Source organism: Poecilia reticulata, linkage group LG20 (genome assembly GCF_000633615.1).
Source record: "Poecilia reticulata strain Guanapo linkage group LG20, Guppy_female_1.0+MT, whole genome shotgun sequence".
Classification (NCBI taxonomy): Eukaryota; Metazoa; Chordata; class Actinopteri; order Cyprinodontiformes; family Poeciliidae; genus Poecilia; species Poecilia reticulata.
In genome coordinates this window covers 18,593,469-18,612,647 of record NC_024350.1, presented here as the reverse complement: position 1 = coordinate 18,612,647, position 19,179 = coordinate 18,593,469, and the positions used below count along the sequence as shown (strand labels likewise).

General features: G+C 37.6%; 1 protein-coding gene across 1 annotated transcript; it reads left to right on the top strand.

The window, feature by feature from the left end:
- Positions 1-610: 610 nt before the first annotated feature.
- On the top strand, positions 611-17,435 carry avl9 (AVL9 homolog (S. cerevisiase)). Its single transcript, XM_008396420.2, has 16 exons — positions 611-867; positions 5,619-5,739; positions 9,226-9,311; positions 9,454-9,525; positions 10,043-10,132; positions 10,202-10,268; positions 10,346-10,386; positions 10,455-10,493; positions 10,574-10,643; positions 11,075-11,541; positions 12,064-12,198; positions 12,276-12,495; positions 12,569-12,686; positions 13,769-13,822; positions 16,701-16,789; positions 16,870-17,435. The coding sequence occupies exons 1-16, from the start codon at positions 784-786 to the stop codon at positions 16,995-16,997; spliced, it is 1,881 nt and encodes a 626-aa protein (XP_008394642.1). The 5' UTR covers positions 611-783; the 3' UTR covers positions 16,998-17,435.
- The last annotated feature ends 1,744 nt before the right edge of the window (positions 17,436-19,179 follow it).

The following is a 19,179-nucleotide window of genomic DNA, read 5'->3' as shown; positions in this document are numbered from 1 at the left end:
TTTATGAAATAATAGTGGTTTAACTCAAAAAAGGGAAACAAAACTAGCATAGTTTTTTTTAAACAGTTTTTTTTATCATATAAAAACATTTTCATTGGGAGACCTTATCTTACTCCACATGATGGCGTTGGTTGAAACAGTTGCTGTATGACGACAGTCAAGATAGTTATCTGCCGAGACAGGGAAACAAAATGTAACTTTTTAATCTTCATAACATTTTCGTTTATTTAGCTCATATCATCTATTTAGTTGGAGGAGAAAGGACCATGTAGAAAAAAATAAAACGTCTTAATTCAAATAGAATCAAATAGAATTAACTTCACTTGCATTTACACAAATACATTGGTGTACAGGTGGTTTGGATTCCTGCATTTTACTCTTTCCAAAAATAAAAATAAAACATAAACAAAAGTAAAAGAAATAAAATTATTATGCACTTATATTTAGCTACAAGACTTCAAATGAAAATAACCTTAAGGTTTATGAAAATATAGTTACATTAATCAATATATATTTTAAAATCAATTTCAAATAAATGTGTCTTTAAAGCTAAAGCTAACTGTGTTAACGAAGCTTTTGGAGGCAAAACGAAGGCGGAAGTACGCTGCAGGGGACCCTCTCGTTGATTCCCGCTGTGAGTCGAGCCAGCTCAGGTTTGTGGCTGTTGTTTCTGCTTGTGTGTGTGACAGATTCGGGGCTAAAACTCGGCTCTGTTTGCTGTTTACACCGGACTCCTGAGGGAAACCGAACCTGGACTGCCAGAACTGAACACTAACGGTAGAAATGGAGTCTCAGGGCAGAGATGAAATGAAGGGGCCGGTGCTGCACATCGTGGTGGTTGGATTTCACCATAAGAAAGGCTGTCAGGTAGCTACTCAAACCTTATGCTAACTCTGGCTAACTATCTGTCATTTAAAGTCGCATTCCCACTAAAATTACCCCAGACGTGTTTGAGAATAATACTCTCACTATGTATAAATAATAAGCATGAATTTGGAGTCTGTCATTGGTGTGGAAATGAATAATCAGCTATTTGCTCTTGGATTCACTTACTTTCTATTTCCAGCTGAAATATTTTTACAGCTCAGTGTTTCCACCTGATCCCACATCCGGTTTGCTTTAATCATTTTAAGATTAATTGATTGATTAGCAAGGTGATTGGCTTCCCAGTCTGGTTTTGTTGCAGTTGTTTCAGTTGCATATTTATCAAAACGGTGAAATACTTCCTGACAATCAGATTAGTTCCTTTCTGATTTCATGTCTACTGAAGCACACATATCTGCATATTTAATTAAAACGGCATTGTAGCAATAACACAATCTTAATGAAATTCTCCTGATGGTTTGTTGCTTTGTTGTGTTTAGACTTGAACTTCCACAGCATAATAACTGTGAATAAAAACACCTCATTATCAAAGTTTTAACCAATGATAAATGCATAATTTGATGGAATTTATTCACTGCCGTTAAAAAACAGTAGTACATTTCTGATATTTTGTAACTGGAATATCAGTGTGTGCGTTTAATATTCGCTGTTAATTTCCAGGAGTCACAAACTGTTGCATTGCATGCAAATAATATATTTTGTAGAGTTCCAGGATTACAGGACAAATAAACATTTTATTATTTAATGTTGAGAAAACAATATAAACTGCAAAAAAGCCACATTTCATTTGAGCATTAGCACCTTTTTGACTAAGATCTTTATCAGGTAAAAGTCACTGAAAGACGCTGTAGCTAATTTTTTATTATGGATTCAAGGAGTTTGAATGTTTGACACCAGAAATATAATATCCTCCTTATAATTACTGCGTTAATGTTGTTGTACACAGTGTGTTCAAACCTCTTCAGAACACCTAACTCCCTTTAGCAAGCATCCCATGTGAGATTAGGTGCAATTTGGAGGTGAGTGCACAGTTTTCAAAATTGGGATCAGAAACTGACTTAATTACCAAATTGACAGTGACAAAGCATGTGCATTATATAAATGTTGTCTTGCTTTTTAATTGTGTGGGTCAGAAGCTGAAAACTTTGGAAAGCGTTGCTCCAGAGCTCTTTCTGATGGTGGAAGTCACGGTATTTCATACCTGACTTTCTTCTTTGTGCTGGTGAAGTCTCTGTGGGTCAACCACCATGGTTGACCAAAAAGCTGTCAGGTAGCTACTGACAGCTTTTTGGGTGGAAATTAATTTCCACCCATTAATTTCCACATGGGTGGAAATTAAAACAAGGTCAATAATTTGTGTTTGTATAGTTTATCGTTTTTCTCTTTCTACCAAAAACTGGATGACAAAGTCTTCAGTATAGGCTCATTGGTCTCAACTAGGATAATTTTCATTATTCATTTTATTTTTTGTTTCTGTTGTTTTAATTTTTGCTTTGGATTTTTAAAATCTCTTCCAGTTCCAGAGTTAAATGTCCATTAAAATTTAGACTTTGTGTTCTGAGGCCATTACCATTATATTACTTGAAAAATTGTGTCAAGACAACAATATTTATCACAATAACGTCTGGGAAAATTTGTCAACCAGAAAATTTGTCATTGTGACAAGTCAAGGCGGGGTGCAATTTGGAGGTGTGTGCACCATTTTAGATGAGTTTAAGTTGCTTTTATTTACCAGTTAAAGTGGAGTCATGTAGCGCAACACCTTGTTCTAAATGGCAGGAATGTGATTGATTTGATTGTATTAACCTTTGTATAGAGAGTTAAGAGTATTCTCTTAAATGATTGGTTTGGGAATGAGCTAGAAAAGGCTTGGCTTCTCTGCTTAACATGTTTTCTTAGTAATAAAAAAAAGAGCAATCAAAAAGTCAAATATTTCTGAAACTAGACATGACAAAAACCACTTCCTGGATGGTTTTTAGCATAAACTGCAACACAATCAGACTTTTTAAAAAAAAAAAAGTTTCAATGACTGAAACACCTAGCTTTATGTTTTTGAGCCATATTTTCAGTGTCACTTTGACCGGCGGAGGCTCTGCGTTCAGGAAGGAAGTGAGGCAACAAAATGTATTTGAGGTGGGTTTATTTGTGAGCTCCAGGTCACCATTACACCGACACCCTTCTCACAGTGAAACAAAGCAGCTTACATTTATACCTGAGGCAAGTTCCAACACTTACACCAGGTAAAGGGGTGATCAAAAAAAAGACAAACAAGAAACAAACACTACTTACACAAACCTAACAAACAATAAATGTTCCAACAAATATTTACATGCATGCAAATTATTAAAACTAAACTAATCTAAGGTCAATCAAAAAGTAAATGCAACTAAATATAAATCCTCAGAGTATTACCCTTCTTAATGGAAGATGCTCCAGGAGCATTCGTCTCTCTTTCTGCTCCACCTGGCTGAGTCACACCCAGAAAGACAAGTACTCAAACAATTAACTCAAATTAAACCAATCAAAAACAAACTGACATTTTTCCCCACATTCTCTGAACAGGAAAGATGTCCAGTTTTCCTAACCAAAAAGAATGTTCACTAAATGTCATAATGTAACTGAAATAAAGAACTGATACAAACACATTTGAACTGTAAATAAACATAATATCAATAATCAATATGGGATGGAACCCCTGGTCTCCATCACATTCAGATTAAATAAATTTCTCAGCCCAGACGTTATGTGTAAAGACATCTTGTGTCCTCCGTCTGCTAATCAGTGAAAGTGGACATGCCGTCCTCTAGTTCCCTCCATTAAAATGCATGACATGGTGAACGGACGGCCATAAACCAAACAGTTTGCCTCTGTGTTGCCTCCGCTCTCCATCTGTCTGCATCACGTCGCTCTGCAGCCTCACGAGCAGCTGCTCTCCACCTTGAAAGATTAAAAAAAGAGAGAGAGAGAGAGTGTTTTTTTCTCACGTAAAGTTGAGAGCGAGGACAAACTGCTCTGGGGTTATCTGATCAGGGTCAGCGGCCTCCTGCTGAGCATCAGACATTTGGGTTTGTGGCCTTCTCTCTCACTGGGTTTGCAGCCAGTGATTATTTTAGTAATCAATTATTCTAATTAATTGGATAGAGAGAAAAAGCAGGCACTTTCTGCATATTTTTAATTTAACCACATAAGCATTTTTACATTTTTAAAAAAACATTAAAAAAATAGAAATATGCAAATAATTTAGTTACTTTTTTTTGTGCCTAAAATGCACTAACATAGCATTCCTTTAGTGAACATTTGATTATTTGTAGCAAAGGATTTATCTGCATAAAAATACTGTCTACTTCTGTTGATTATTTTTTAAATTAATAATTGGTGCTTAAGGTGCTTAAAAGGAAATTTCTTCTACAGAATATGAACCAGGTGAAGCTAACAATGCCACTTGAAGAGTTCTGAATATAATAGATTTACAGATAAAAATGTTTTTCCTTCTAAATGCAAAATGTGTGTATACTTTTACAGTTTTGGCTTAATTACTGCTCTGAATTTGTTGTTTTTTTTCAGCTAATATCCATTTTTAGAGTTGGTGTACCCCAGTTAACGATTAATCAATTACTAAATTAGTGGATGATTAATTAAGCAATTAATCACAATTAGTTTAATTAATCTGTCGTATTAATTTATTTGATAAATTGTCTCTGAAATTATTGTGATAAATTATCATTTTGTCATTTTGAGACTATTTTCCACTAACATTTTAATAATTTCATTAATGCAAGGAAACCCTCTCAAGGCTCAAAACAATGTATTTCTTAAAAAGACATTTAAAACTGTAACTGGAAAATATTTTAAATAGCCAAAATAAATGAACAGAACAACAATAATTAAAATGGATTATGAAATCTCTGGAACCAAAATTTAAAATATGATTAATCATTCTGCTTTAGACAGGGAAAACAGGCAAAAGTGGCAGGAAAGACTTAAGTAAAAAAATTAAATGCGCAAACTAACTACTTCGTACTGGGTGTCAAATGTTTGCAGCATTTTTCAAAAATACCAGCTCTTCAACGATATTAAAGGAAAGCATTTCTTTACAGATTGTTTTCCAAATGGAAATTACCAGGGTCTTTTTAATTGATTCTCATGTGATTAATTGATTAATTGCTCACCTGGAGGAGTTGCTCCCTGTTTTTCCTGCAGAACTGAGTCATTGTTTGTGGGTGTGTGCTGCGTTCAGGAGCAACAGGTTTTAATTCAGCACTGTAGCTGCAGAGTGAAAGTTTTCTTTGAGCTCAATGGAAACCAAACAAGTTTTGTGAAACACGAGACGTTTTAAAGAGGGGAGGTGTAAGCAGCTAAATCATCTCCGTAGCAGGACTGTAGCATGCTGGTAGGACTGAAACAATTAATTGATTATTTAAACAATCGTTAACTAACTTGGTAGTTGATTAATCGTTAACTGAAGTATGCAGACTCAAAAAAGGGCATTTGCTGAAAAACAATTTACTCAGAGTCGTAATTAAGCCAAGACTATACAAAAATTATATACATTTTGCATTCAAGATTTATCCAAATATGTTTTGAGGGTTAAGAGGTCAGAAAGATGACGTCTATATCTGCTCTCGTACAAACCGATATCATCCGGCTGGATTCACCAAAACGATCTGAAAAATGAAAACTTTCTTCTTGAATGACTGGAAGTAAACGAGCTTTTGCTTCCTGTGTGTCCCCAGGTTGAGTTCTCGTACCCGCCGCTGATGCCAAACGAGGGTCACGACAGCAGCCTGCTGCCGGAGGAGTGGAAGTATCTTCCTTTCCTGGCTCTGCCCGATGGAGCCCACAACTACCAGGACGGTACGGCGCCGCCGGGTCCACACAGATCTCACACAGATCTCACACAGATCTCACACAGGCAGTGAAAAAGCATTTAAATATTGGCTTTCTGAATCATTCTCAGTATTTATTATTGGTTATTTTTGGTGGAGAATTTAGTTGATGGATACTTCATAACACATTTTATTTGCTGTTATTTGCGTTGTTTTTTTTTTGTTTTCCAGTGTTAAATCTTGATCTAAATTTAAAGTTTATCGATCTTTGAGAATATTGCATCATCATGCCATTATTGCCATTATATTACTTGAAAATGGTCTCAAAACAACGATATTAACATTTATCGCAATAATTTCTGGAACAATTTATCATCCAGCAAAATTTGTCGTGACGGGTCTTGGCAGGGTGCGATTTGGAGGCTTGTGCTCATTTTCGATGAGTTTAAATTGCTTTTATTTACCCTTTAAAGTGGAGTTTTGTGCCAAAATGTCACACAGATCAACAAAAACACTTAGCAGTGTTATAAATGTATTTTATCCTGTTGGCTGCTTTTTTAGAGATTTTCTTGAATGGTTCTCAACTGGGAGATTGGGTTGGGATTGAGCTAGAAAAGCTTTGGCTTCTCTGATTAAGAAAATGAGCAATCAAAATTAATTTGATTACTTTACAACTGGATGTGGCAAAAACCAAGTTTATTGATTTTTTTTAGAATGTGTTGTACTATTATGCCATTGTATTACTTGAAAATGGTGTCAAACAACAACATTATCGTTTATAGCAATAACGTCTGGGGAAATATGAATTTTTCTTGAAAACTTTTTGTTTTTAAACCTTTTTCAAAGCTGGCAGAGTGGCTGTAACTTTCAGCTTTTCCTGACTGTGAAGGCAAACATCAGGATCTGAGCCAAAGTTAACATTCAGGCTGGAAAACCTCATGGTTTCATCTTCCTGAAACCAGACTTCCTGTCTAATATTTAACTCTTATCTGGACATCTTTCTGGGTTCTTATCATCTGGGTTTTCACAGCATAATAAATCTTTTATGCCTGAGCCGCTCATAAACCAGCCGCGTCTCAGGGAGGCTGCTGGTTTTTGGTTACACAGGACAATTGCTGCTGTGAAGAGACAGAAAACTGGAGCTGGTCAACCAGTGATCGCCATGGCAACAAGGGCTTAAAGAGATAAATCTGGAATCCTCCATCTTGTTTTCCAAAAGTTTTAAGGTCCGAAAGTTTAGTTCCTGCTTCAAGATCGCAGGTGATCCAGTTTATCCATCCTGTTCATCCATCCATCCACCTGTTCATCCATCCATCCATCCATCCATCCATCCATCCATCCATCCATCCATCCATCCATCCATCCATCCATCCATCCATCCATCCATCCATCCATCCATNCATCCATCCATCCATCCATCCATCCATCCATCCATCCATCCATCCATCCATCCATCCATCCATCCATCCATCCATCCATCCATCCATCCATCCATACAATGAGTGGAAATGTACATTTATACATTTTAAAAGAAATTCTATTGAGTTTTTTTTCCTCTCCTTTTGCTGCAGATCTTCCTGTTGGTTAAATCTTATCTTTCTGAGTTTTTCTTCTTCTCCTCAGGATTATTTGTCATTTTGCAGAATCCTGTTTTCTTTAAGCGCAGCGACTCTGCGATGTCGCCGCTGGCACCTCTTCTCTGAAATCTTTAATCTGTGTTGATCGACCTTTAAGACGCTCTGCTGTCGCTCTGAGCCACAGAAAATCTCCCCAGAGTTCAGAAACGCTCAGATGGAACTGAGGCTGAACGTTGTGGCATTTTGTTTACCAGAGAAAATCAAATAAAAACGTCTTCAGGCAGAACAGGACTCTAAAACCAGTTTAATCAGTTATCGATTTACAATTAAAACCTGATTAAAAACATAAACTGTGTCATTTTATTAGATTCAGGGTTGAATAAGGACGATACGGCTGAAAAACATACCATACCACAACATAAGAGATCATATCAGTCTATCAATAACGATGGATTAGTTTTTTTGTTTTAAATATCTGAAATAGTATCAAACTATCGTTGTTTTGTTATTATTATTTTTAATCAGTTATGAAGCACTGTGGCAAAACCTTAAACTGCTGCTGTGTCAGTTACTCAGCAGGTCGTTGCTAGGTAACCAAAGTAACTCCTCCCTGCAGTTTGTTGCTAGGTAACTAAAGTTATGTGGAACTTTGAAACTCCTTCCAGCAGTTTGTTGCTAGGTAACCAAAGTTATGNGGAACTTTGAAACTCCTTCCAGCAGTTTGTTGCTAGGTAACCAAAGAGAGAGTGAGTTAGTTAGTTGATTTCACCAACCTAGCCTCCACCTCCCAGAATGCTGTGAATTCACTGAATAATCTGTATATTGAACATTTTATTAAACTTTTTATTTGTTGATAATGATCTTGTGTCTATCAAGATATATATTATTGATTTATTGTCCAGTCCTATTATGGCTTTTCACCAGGGCAGTATGGTCTTGGGGCAGGACAGGCATTTGAGGTCGGGGGAAATGTTTAGTTTTTTTTAAAATCATGAATAATTTCTCTATTACTTGTTTGCATGTCCAATAAATGAGGAGTGAATGATTCTCCATTGTTAATTTAAATGTCCATTTTCTTATCTTGGCCAATCAAAAAGAAAAACACCAAATATGAAAAATATCAAAATATTTTGTAAATTTTATTCTTTGTTTTTGGCAGAATGAGCTGTATATCATGTATAGGAAAGGAGTCCACTTTAGCTGCTATTAGCTGCTTTTACTCTCAAACATGATTTTGTATCTTCTTACTATTATTGGTTGTCAAATTTTTAACTATTTTTTTTAACTAGGTTAAGTGGTTTAAAAAAAGTTGATATCGCTGTTGGTAAGCAATATTTACTGATGCTGTTTAAGACTGCGCTGTGTCGCTTTCACTGTCATGTGACCAAACAAATGCCACGTTACCAACCCGCTCCCCTCCGATAATACAAACAGAAGATGAAAACTTTGGTTGCTAATATCGAACCAGTTTTGCTTATCGAGCTGATGTAGTTAAAAAAGGACTAAAATTAATCATTACTAATGTTATTGGCTGCTCCAACAGCAGGAAGTGGCCTAAAGAGCGAGGAATACTGAGTAAATACAACCAAAACAAACGCGCTAGTTTAACGCTAGCAGGAGAAATGGCTCATCATCAAAATAGAAATCCTACAACCTCTGAAATTTGAAGCTACCTCATTTTTGTTTACATTGTGTGAAATAGAAAGGTCTGCTCAGTGCTTTCTTCAGAGGTTTTTGTGTTGTTTCCTTCAGTAAGTCTTGATGAAGCGCCCCCACAGGCGAGGAGGGGAACAAGTTTTTCAAAGTTTTTGGTTTGTTTGACTCGGTGCAGCAGCTGAAAATGCACCTCTGTTGCAGTTTTTGTCCCCAATCAAACCGTGTTTACCTGGCCGTCAGGTGTGAAAACACAGCTTGATTTATTTTCTTCCTGTTTTCAGACACTGTGTATTTCCACCTGCCGCCTCTCAGTGTAGACATGAAGTGCGTCTATGGAGTGTCCTGTTATCGCCAAATAGAAGCAAAGGTTAGTGAAACTAATTTAAATAGAATAGTCTGGAGGATCCTACAGGGTGAACTTTGACCTCATTGATCTAAATGTTGCATGTTGGGTTACCTGCTTGTTTTCTTCTTCATGTCGTTCTTCATTGATGTGGATGTGATTTCAGGCCTTGAAGGTTCGACAGGCGGATGTTACCAGGGAGACGGTCCAGAAGAGCGTCTGTGTCCTCAGTCGAGTGGTGAGTCGGCGTCAGCTTCAGGTTCAGCTCAGAAACCGCGACTTCACATCGAGTCAGACTGAACTTAAATCAATCGGTTCAGAAAACCTGATCTGGGGGAATGGAAAGAAGAAAACAGGGGTCAGAGGTCATACCAGGGTTGGAAAAACAGAAAAAGATAAATTAGTAATATTAACAGGATTTATTTTTCAGTGTCTTAAATAATAAATGAGTGAAAAACTGCATTTCTAAAACATAAAGTTGGACCAACCAGGAAGAGTTTTACTTTAAGGATACATCCATCTATTAAACATCCAACCGTTCATCCATCCATCCATCCATTCATCCATAGATTTAAACATCCAACCTCTGGTTATTCACAGTTTAGCGACGGTTCACTGGCAGCTGCTGCTGACCAGCTGATCAGTAGATCTCATTAGTTAGCAGGATTCGTGGATCTTTGTCCTGGTTGGGGGAAAATCCTCCTCCATGTTTGGGTCATGATGTTTCTGAATCACTGCTGACTCTCTCTCTCCAGCCTCTCTACGGTTTGCTCCAAGCTAAGCTGCAGCTCATCACACACGCCTACTTCGAGGAGAAAGATTTCTCCCAGATTTCCATCCTGAAGGTGAATCTAAGCCACTATGTGAGATTCACTTCCTGTTTCCTGTTGTAACCACCCTGGCTTCCTGTTCAGGAGCTGTATGAGCACATGAACGGCTCCCTGAGGGGCTCCGCTCTGGAGGGGTCGCAGGTTTATCTCGGTATGCAGACTCCGTCCTCTAGAAACGCTTCAGATTATCCTGGAAAACTCCTCATTCATTAATTTTTTTTCCCTCAGGTTTATCACCAAGAGATCTCATCCTGCACTTTCAGCACAAGGTTGTAACAAAAACATTCACAAGATGCTAAAATCTGAACTTTTTCTAACACTTTTCATTGTTTTGCAGGTTCTCATCCTCTTCAAGCTCATTCTGTTGGAGAAGAAGGTGAGAAAAGTAAAATCTTATTCTGTTGTTTTGGTTTTCCACATGTGATCAAACAGAACTGTCTGTCTGTCTGCCTGCAGGTCCTGTTCTATGTTTCTCCTGTAAACAGGCTGGTTGGAGCGCTGATGACGGTTCTGTCACTTTTTCCGGGTCAGTAACTCAGAGAACAGCTGAGCCATTTTCAGTCCAGATAAATAAAACTTGTTTCGAACCACTAATGTTAAAAAAAAGACAAATTATACATATTCATGAATATCTACTGAAGGAAATTTGTTCTAATTTTTATACAGCCATAATTTTATTCCTATTTATAGGACGTAATACAGAGGAAAACACAACTTTTTCAAAAGGGGACGGATATGTTTTCTTTTATGGAACTTGAAAAAACAAAAATTATACATTTTCATAAAAATTGACTTTATGAAATAGCATCTGTCATCAAAGCTCTGACATCTGTCGCAGAAGCTGTGGCATTTGTTCCCACCGAAGCCGGAAGCTGCTGGTACTAAGCTGCAGCACTTCCTGGCAGCTGACCCCTGCCACGATGTGAGCTCACTGTCTCTCCGTCGATGTTTCTGCAGGTATGATCGAACACGGCCTGGTGGATTCATCGCACTACAAACCAAAGAGCAGCGTGTCGGACGACCTGAGTCTGGTGGAGAGCGGCTTGGGAGCCGAGGAGTTCGTCTCGGTGTCCGTCACCGACATCGCCCACGCCAACATGGAGGCCACCCAGCCAGCTGCAGAGTCCCTGCTGTCGGGGAACAGTTCGCAGGGCGACAGCAACCACCTCAAACCGCCGTCACGCACCTCTCCAGAGTCCTCCGAGAGCGACTGGGAGACGCTGGACCCCAGCGTGTTGGAGGAACCCAAAGAACCTGCAGCTGGCAGCAGCGGGTCGGATATGCCGGACGCCTTCGACTCCAAACCAGGAACTCCGATCACGGTGCAGCCGCTGGGGGTCGGCGGTCAGGGCGGGGTCATCCAGGGTCTGGTGTCGGGTCTGGAGGAGGATCAGTACGGCCTGCCGCTCCCCGTCTTCACTAAGGTAAATAAAACCAGCTGTTCTGGTTCTAGAGGGGATGTATTGTGGTCCTCAACTGGATTGATGTATGTACAAAACCAGCAAGTTTAACCAGACTGCAGCCTCATTACAGAAAAACATATAATTTCCAATTTTTTCTATTTTGTTGTCCAAACCTTTAGCGTTCTTGACTCGTGGTTCGAGGCCAAACAACATATTCCACAAATTGGAAATGCACAAAGTGCCCTCGGGCCACATTTTGATCACCCCTGGTCTACGGACTACAAAACATGTCCATTACAGCTTTTTGCATAAAATCTTTCTTGGATAATGAGATTTCAGTCGGGTGAGTTCATTTCAGATTGAGCTGTTTTAGGGACTACTGTCACTTTAAGCCCCCAAACTCAATGTTACAGACGCAGTTGAGACCAAAATGGAAGTACAGAAACAAACAAAATGGGAATTTTTAATAATGGGTTCCCTTTAAGACGTTTGCTGTGTTACTTGCTTTGTGGTTTATTTTCTTGTTGCTTGTATCGTTGCCAGGGTTACCTGTGCCTGCCTTATATGGCTCTGCAGCAGCATCACCTCTTGTCGGACGTAACAGTTCGAGGCTTCGTTGCCGGGGCGACCAACATCCTTTTCCGCCAGCAGAGGCACCTCAGTGACGCCATCGTTGAAGTGAATCCTGCTCATTTCTCCGCCTCTGTTTAATCAGAATAGCGGGCGCATTAATCTGAACGCCTTTGCTTCTGCAGGTGGAGGAAGCTCGGATCCAGATCCAGGATCCAGAACTCCGAAAGATCCTGAGCCTGACGACGGCTGACCTGCGCTTTGCAGATTACCTGGTGAAACACGTGACGGAGAACAGAGACGACGTGTTCCTGGACGGGACGGGCTGGGAGGGAGGAGACGAGTGGATCAGGGCCCAGTTCACCCTCTACCTGCACTCCTTACTCTCCTCTGCGCTACAGCAAGGTGGGAAATCTGGAGAACATCCTGTGATGTCATGGTTTCATCCCAGCCTGACCCCTTCTCCTCTTCCTGTCAGATAACGAGAGGCTGCTGGCCGATTATGGGGTGCCGTTCATTGGAGCGTGGAAGAACACCCACAACTTCCGGGTTTGGTTCAGTAACAAACATCCCGGCATGACAGCCATCACTCCAGGGTAGGTGGACCAACCCGGCAACCTCATAATGCACCGCAGGAAGAGAAATAAAGATGTTCTAACTAATTGCAAATATGTTTTATAAATTATGGAGGTGCAAAATGGAGGGAACTGCTAACTAAGATGTTATTTGTGCTAACCCTGAAGCACTGGCAATAAACACTAGTTCTGCTAATGCTAAAGTGCTGATATATACATAGTTTCTGCTAACGCTAAAGCTCTAATGATAAGCATTAGATCTGCTAACTTTAAAATGCTAACAATAGACATTAATTCTAGCAGTAAACATTAGTTTTGTTAGCCCTAAAGTGCTAACAATAAACCTTCATTTTGCTATAGCACTAACGATAAACGGTGCATCTAACGCTTAAGAACTATCAATAAACATTTGTTTGGCTAATGCTAAAGTTAGCAGAATGAATATTTAGCAGAAGCTAATACTAAAGGAAGTGCTGTGCAAACAATCATTTTAAAATAAGAGCATGAATATAAACATCTAACTATTTAAATTACCAATTATTGAAACTTCAGCACAGATGCTGAATTTTATTAAACAAAAAGTTTAAAACTCAGCCTTTATCCAAATGAAAGAAAAACTCAATGGAAGCTAAGTGCGCTAACATCAGTGTTGGCAAAAGCGCTGAGAGTTAGATGTGCTACTAGCCAATTAGCAGTAGTGTGTCCAATACTGGAGACATTGAAAGAAACTGAACTGGAATCCTGGAAAACAATAAACATTTTTTGGTGTTTTTAATACAAATTATTAAGAAAAAATATCGATTTGTTGTTATTTTTAATACTAGTTTGATTAAAAATTAACATTTTTATGATATTAAGAATACTGCTTCTTGCATTAAAACCATTTTTATTAGATTGAACCTTATTAATCCCTCAGGAACGGTCGTCTGGTAAATTCAGTTCACCTGCAGTAACGGCAACAAAAAACAAGAAACAGCTTTTTAGAAAGTCTAGGATACGAACACCTAAATATGGTACATATACTGGATAAATGTAGTATTTTAAAAGTTATTCTCAATGTGTTGTGGTAAGGATGAAGTTAATTGCATGTCGTTGTGTTACAGCCACCCGTTCCAGGGCCAGTACAGCGTAGCAGACGTGAAACTGCGGCTCTCACAGTGAGTTTAATTTTATTCTGCTTCTTTCAGTGTCCAATGTGGAAAATCTTTAGATATTTACAAACCCAGCTGTAGATCTGTCTCTAATCTTCAAAGATTAACTCAAAACAAGGACTCTGCTGCCCTCTAGTGGCATCTTTTAATGTATTCTCAATATAGCATAATTAAGGCTTAAGTGGTTAAACTTTTATTTGACTCATCAATTAATCGTCAGAATAATTAATAGAATAATCCAGTACTAAAGTAATAGTTGGTTACAACAATTATTAAAAGTAAAAACGTGTAAAGCATTTCAGCAGATGAAAGCAAAACAAAAACAAACGTCTCCAGTCTCTCCCACCTCCCAGTTTGATTTTCCTTCAACCATTACTGCCTGTTTGGAAATGGAGATCCAACTCTGTGAGGTTCTTTTAGTTTTATGTGACCATATTAGGAGTTAAAAGCAGAGTAAATCAGAAACTGTGAGCCTGAAGCTGTGAACGCTTGATGAATACTGTATGCAGCCTAAAGTCTGTGCCGGTCGGAGGCCGGAGTTGTTAATAATGAGCGAGCTTCATTCTGAAAAACCGACTCGGTTTCATTCCAGGAAGCTTCGCGCGCCGCAGGTAGAGTTACCCTCCAAACGAGGAGGAGCAAGTCGGACTCGGCTCTCGCCTTACCTGCAGGTGTTCGGTGTCACAGCGGCTGTGAAATCTCTCGTAAAGCTTCAGTAAACAAACAAGCTGCAAAGGGTCGGATCAGCTCACAGCGTCCAGTTAAAGCATCGAGTGAAATAAAACCATGTTCTGGTGCATATAGTCAAAAATACACTGCAAAAACACAAAATCTTACCAAGTGTTTTTGTCTATTTTCTAGTGCAAATATCTTAGTTCACTTGAAGTAATAAAAAATCCTCAGATATAGGGGCTTAATTCCTTAATTCAATGTTAAGGAATTAAGTCAATAATTCCTTAATACTGAAGAAAAATTACTGATTTTACTTACAGATTATTTCACCTATAACATGAAAAAAAATCTATTATTTTTTTACAATATTAAGAAATTATTTACTTAGAACAAGCTTCCATATTGCTGAAAAGTTACTTGTAAATTTTTTTTAAAGTGTCCTAAGATATTTTCACTAGAAACTATATAAAATACTTTGTAAGATTTTTGTGTTTTTTCAGTGTAGTGTGTTTCATTTGAGTTTAATGTGATGGATCAAAGTTGTGGCATCTTTAGATTTTATTATCTGAAAATAAATGGTAACACGTTTCGGTTTTTCTATTTAAAAAAAAAAAAACACGTGTCCACTTTGTTCTGCTCTGTGTTGGTCGATCCCAAAACCCAATAAAGTAGACCGAAGTTTGTTTTTGCATGATTTAATTTATGGGAAAAAAACTCATTTAAAGTGTGAATTCATTTGCAAGACACTGTATGGTTGAAAATAAAAACTGAAACCAAAAGGGGCTCGAGAACACTGCCCTGAGCGACGCCACCGCATGGTTTATATGCAGCATGGTAATGCTCCATGATGTAAAACGATTAATTTGTTCTTTTTGTATTCAAATATTTACTTTTCTACTAGAGAATAGTTCATTCCCTACTTCCATCTAACTTTATTCATTTCCAGATCCTTTTTTTTTTTGAGTATTTTCCACACTCGTCCATTTTCCCTGCCTCAGTAAACAGAGTTATTTTCCTGAAACCTGAACCTGGATGACATACGAAGGGGGTCGGGGTGATGAATCCCACCGTCAGGAAAGTAAAAACACTCGTCACTGGATCTAAGAAAGAAAAATCAAAAGAAAGTGGGAAGCTACGGTTGACTTGGTGATGTTGTGGAAACCCCGGGGGCAAAAACGAGGCTTGTTCTTGGACAAAGAGCAGCTGGTGGCAGAGACGTTTTAGGAGGCGAGTCACATGACCAGCCCAAGTGCTGCCGGCCAATCGCATCTTTCTTTATTGCAGCACATAAGATGTTTATCTGGGTCAGCCCAGGAGACAGAAAGTGGACACAGAAGCAACCTATTTTTCTCCAGAAACACACTTTGGGGTTAAAGGTCGGAATTATGGCATCATCCTGCAGTAAAGGAGTTGAGGTGCCGCGTTTAGCCGAAGGTTTGGCTGAGTTCAGCTCACGTTTTCAGAAGTGAATCTGTTTCATTGGTTTAATTGAAAAAGTCAAACTGATGAGACATTATTTCACTCGGAGTGAAAGATTAAGCAGAAAATGTCAATGCTGCTTTTTCAGATGTTCAGGCATATTAATGGGAAGTTGAGTGGAAGGAAGAAGTGTGCTTCTGTTCATTTTACTGTTAATAAAAGCACAAAATTCCTTCACTCATAACAATTGTAATAATCAAGAAAAAAAACCCTCATTTTTTAAGATAAGCATTTTATTGGAAGGTTTAGTGGAAGAAAAAAGTGTGTTTGATGCAATTGTTAATTTTAATGCTGGCTTACATCTAATGAAAGCACAAAATCTAGTTTGTCAGAAAAATGTTATATTTTAGAATACCAATTAAATTTTTTTAATGATAATCTTAATGGAAAGCTTAGTGGAAGGAAAAAGTGTGTTTGAAACATTTGCTTCTATTTATTTTAATTATTGCTTACAGCTGAAGACAGCAGAAGATTCTGATTTTCAGAAACTGAATATTCCACAAGACCATTATTTTTTATTTTATTTATTTAGTTTTTATTTTTTAGTGGAAAGTTAAGTGGAAGGAAAAAGTATGCACTGTTCCAAATCCTCAACAGAATAAAGCAATATTCAGTAGCTGCATTTCTGTCTAGTTTGCTTGGGAAGCATGAAAACGTCTAAACATCTCGTCATCCTGAAGAAGACAAAGTATTTTGTTTTTCTAATTTCTGATTCTGTTTTTTCTTTCCGCAGTTCGGTGCAGAACAGCGAGCGAGGGAAAAAAATCGGAAACGCCATGATCACGACCAGCCGCAGCGTCGTCCAAACCGGGAAGGCAGTGGGTAGGAAAACCTCCAACCGTCTCACAAGACGCTCCAGTGAAAGAAACGCGTTTCTGATGGAAAGTTTGATTGTTTCATAGGTCAGTCGGTGGGCGGAGCCTTAACGAGCGCCAAGTCGGCCATGTCGTCCTGGTTCTCCACGCTGGCTCAGCCTCAACCTTTGACCCCATCCTCAGGTCCAGAACCGGCCTCCGAGGTGAAGCCATGACAGTTAGGATCCAAACGTCCCGCAGCGACTCTTTCCGGACTGCGGCCGCTGTAGATAGAAAAAACGAGTAAATCTTCGTCGAATTTTTCAGAAATTTCGAGATTAATCTCAGATATTTTCAAGAAAGAGAAGTCAGTTTCAAAGGTCAAAAATTTACTAGAAATAAATGTGAAATCTTTAGATTGATATCAGAAATATCTGGAAAAAAGTTCAACTTTTTTTTTTTTTTTTTAGAAAACTTGCACTTTGAAAAAAATTTCTGAAAATTTCTAGAAAAAAACAACAAGAAAATTTCTGAGCTCCAGAAAAAAATCACAAATTTTGAGATTAGTCTCAGAATATTTCTGGAAAGAACTTGAAAATTTCTTTGCTTAAAAAGTCAAAAATCTTTTAGAAAAAAAATTCACAACTTTCAGAAATTTCCTAGAAAAACTTTTAAGATTTCTGGGTTTGAAAGAAAAATATTCCTAGAAAAAACTCAAATTTTGAGATTAATTTCAGAAATTTCCTAGAAAAAACTTGGAAGTTTGAGTTTAAAACGTGGAAAATCTTGAAGAAAAATATTAAATTTTGATACCAATTCCAGAAATGTTCAAAAAACAAGTAAATTTCTTATCTCCAAAAGTAAAAAAGATACTAGAAAAAACCTGGAAATTTTGTTTAAAAAATTCTCTGAAATTTTCTTGGAAAAACTTTGATATTTATGAAAGCAAAAGGTTTTTTTAGATTAATCACAAAGGTTTCTAGAAAATTTCAAAAGTAAAAAATGTTAAACTTTTGGATCTCGGGAAATTACTTATTTTTTCAAAAAAATTCTGAGATTAATCAAACAGATTTCAGATTGGGTGAAAATTCACTCCTTTTTTTTCTATCTGCACTGGTCCTGGTGCACCGTCTGACTGTGAAGCCTTTGCACCAGTGGACGGACTACGGATGTGAACAGACAAACAATCTCTTTTCCTCAAATTCAAATGGGAATCTGAACCATAAACCCGGATTCTGGGCTTTCGCCTGCAGCGTTAGCTGGATGCGCCTGCAGCGTTAGCTGGATGCGCCTGCAGCGCGTTAGCTGGATGCGCCTGCAGGTGGTAAATTTCCTCTGCAGCCCAAAATCACTGTGAGGTGGAACCTGCCACTGCTTTAATAAAAACCTGATCATTTAAGAGGCTTTTTGAAGTTCAACAGTCTCAGCGCTGCAGTTCGTGTTGCTGTGTTCACTCTTCTTACTTTACAGTTTGTCATCATTTTGCTGGAAAAGTTATTTAAAACGCCTTGGTCTGGGGATTTTACTGAATAGCTTAACTCTTAAAAAATTGGAAACATACAATTTTAAATAGATTTTTGTTTCATCAATGACTTTGTTGTGACACTGTGGTTGTCTTAATTATGTGCAATGTAATCAATTTTTAGAAACTGAAGTGAAACAAAAACGTGTGTTTACAATAAATTTATTATTTTTACTAAATTGGAAGAAAAGGAGAAAAGTTAGTAAATTCAAAAAATGAAATACTTATTTGAACACTAAGATCAGGGTTTGTTTTTTTTTGTTCTTTTGTACAAAATAATTAAGGAAGAGATTAAAGAAGCAATTTACAGCTGACATGGTGTGTTTATATTTACACATAAATGCACATATTTACAAAAGAATTACCTCAGTTTACTCAGAAAGCAGTTCTAGTCTAAATTTAACCAATAAATTCAATGATGTTGATGTTCCTACAATCATTAGGTCATAGATTTTGTTAGCATTAGATGCTAGCTAAAACGCTAAACGTTTTAGTAGTTTATTATATATTTTTTATGTAATAGATTCTCAATATAAACTTCTAAAAAGGGTCTTTATTTGCTCAAAATTTATTTTAGCTCATTTGCAGATGCTAAGTAAATTGCTACTAAATTTCAGCTCTTTATTTTTTTAAACTTTGAAATCAATTATGAAAAAAATTGTGCATCAAATATATTTATAAGTGTATTTGTTTCATTCATAAAAATATTAGCTGCACATTTGTAGCTAGGTAGCAAAAACTGACATCAAAGCTAAAACTTTTGGTAGGATAAGCAGCTTTATAGATTCAAACTGAACAAACATTTGATTCAAAACAAAAAATTATCTCAAAGTATAAAAAATATGCAAAAATGTAAAAGTTAATACATTTAGCAATTTAAGCTAATTCAGTTAGCA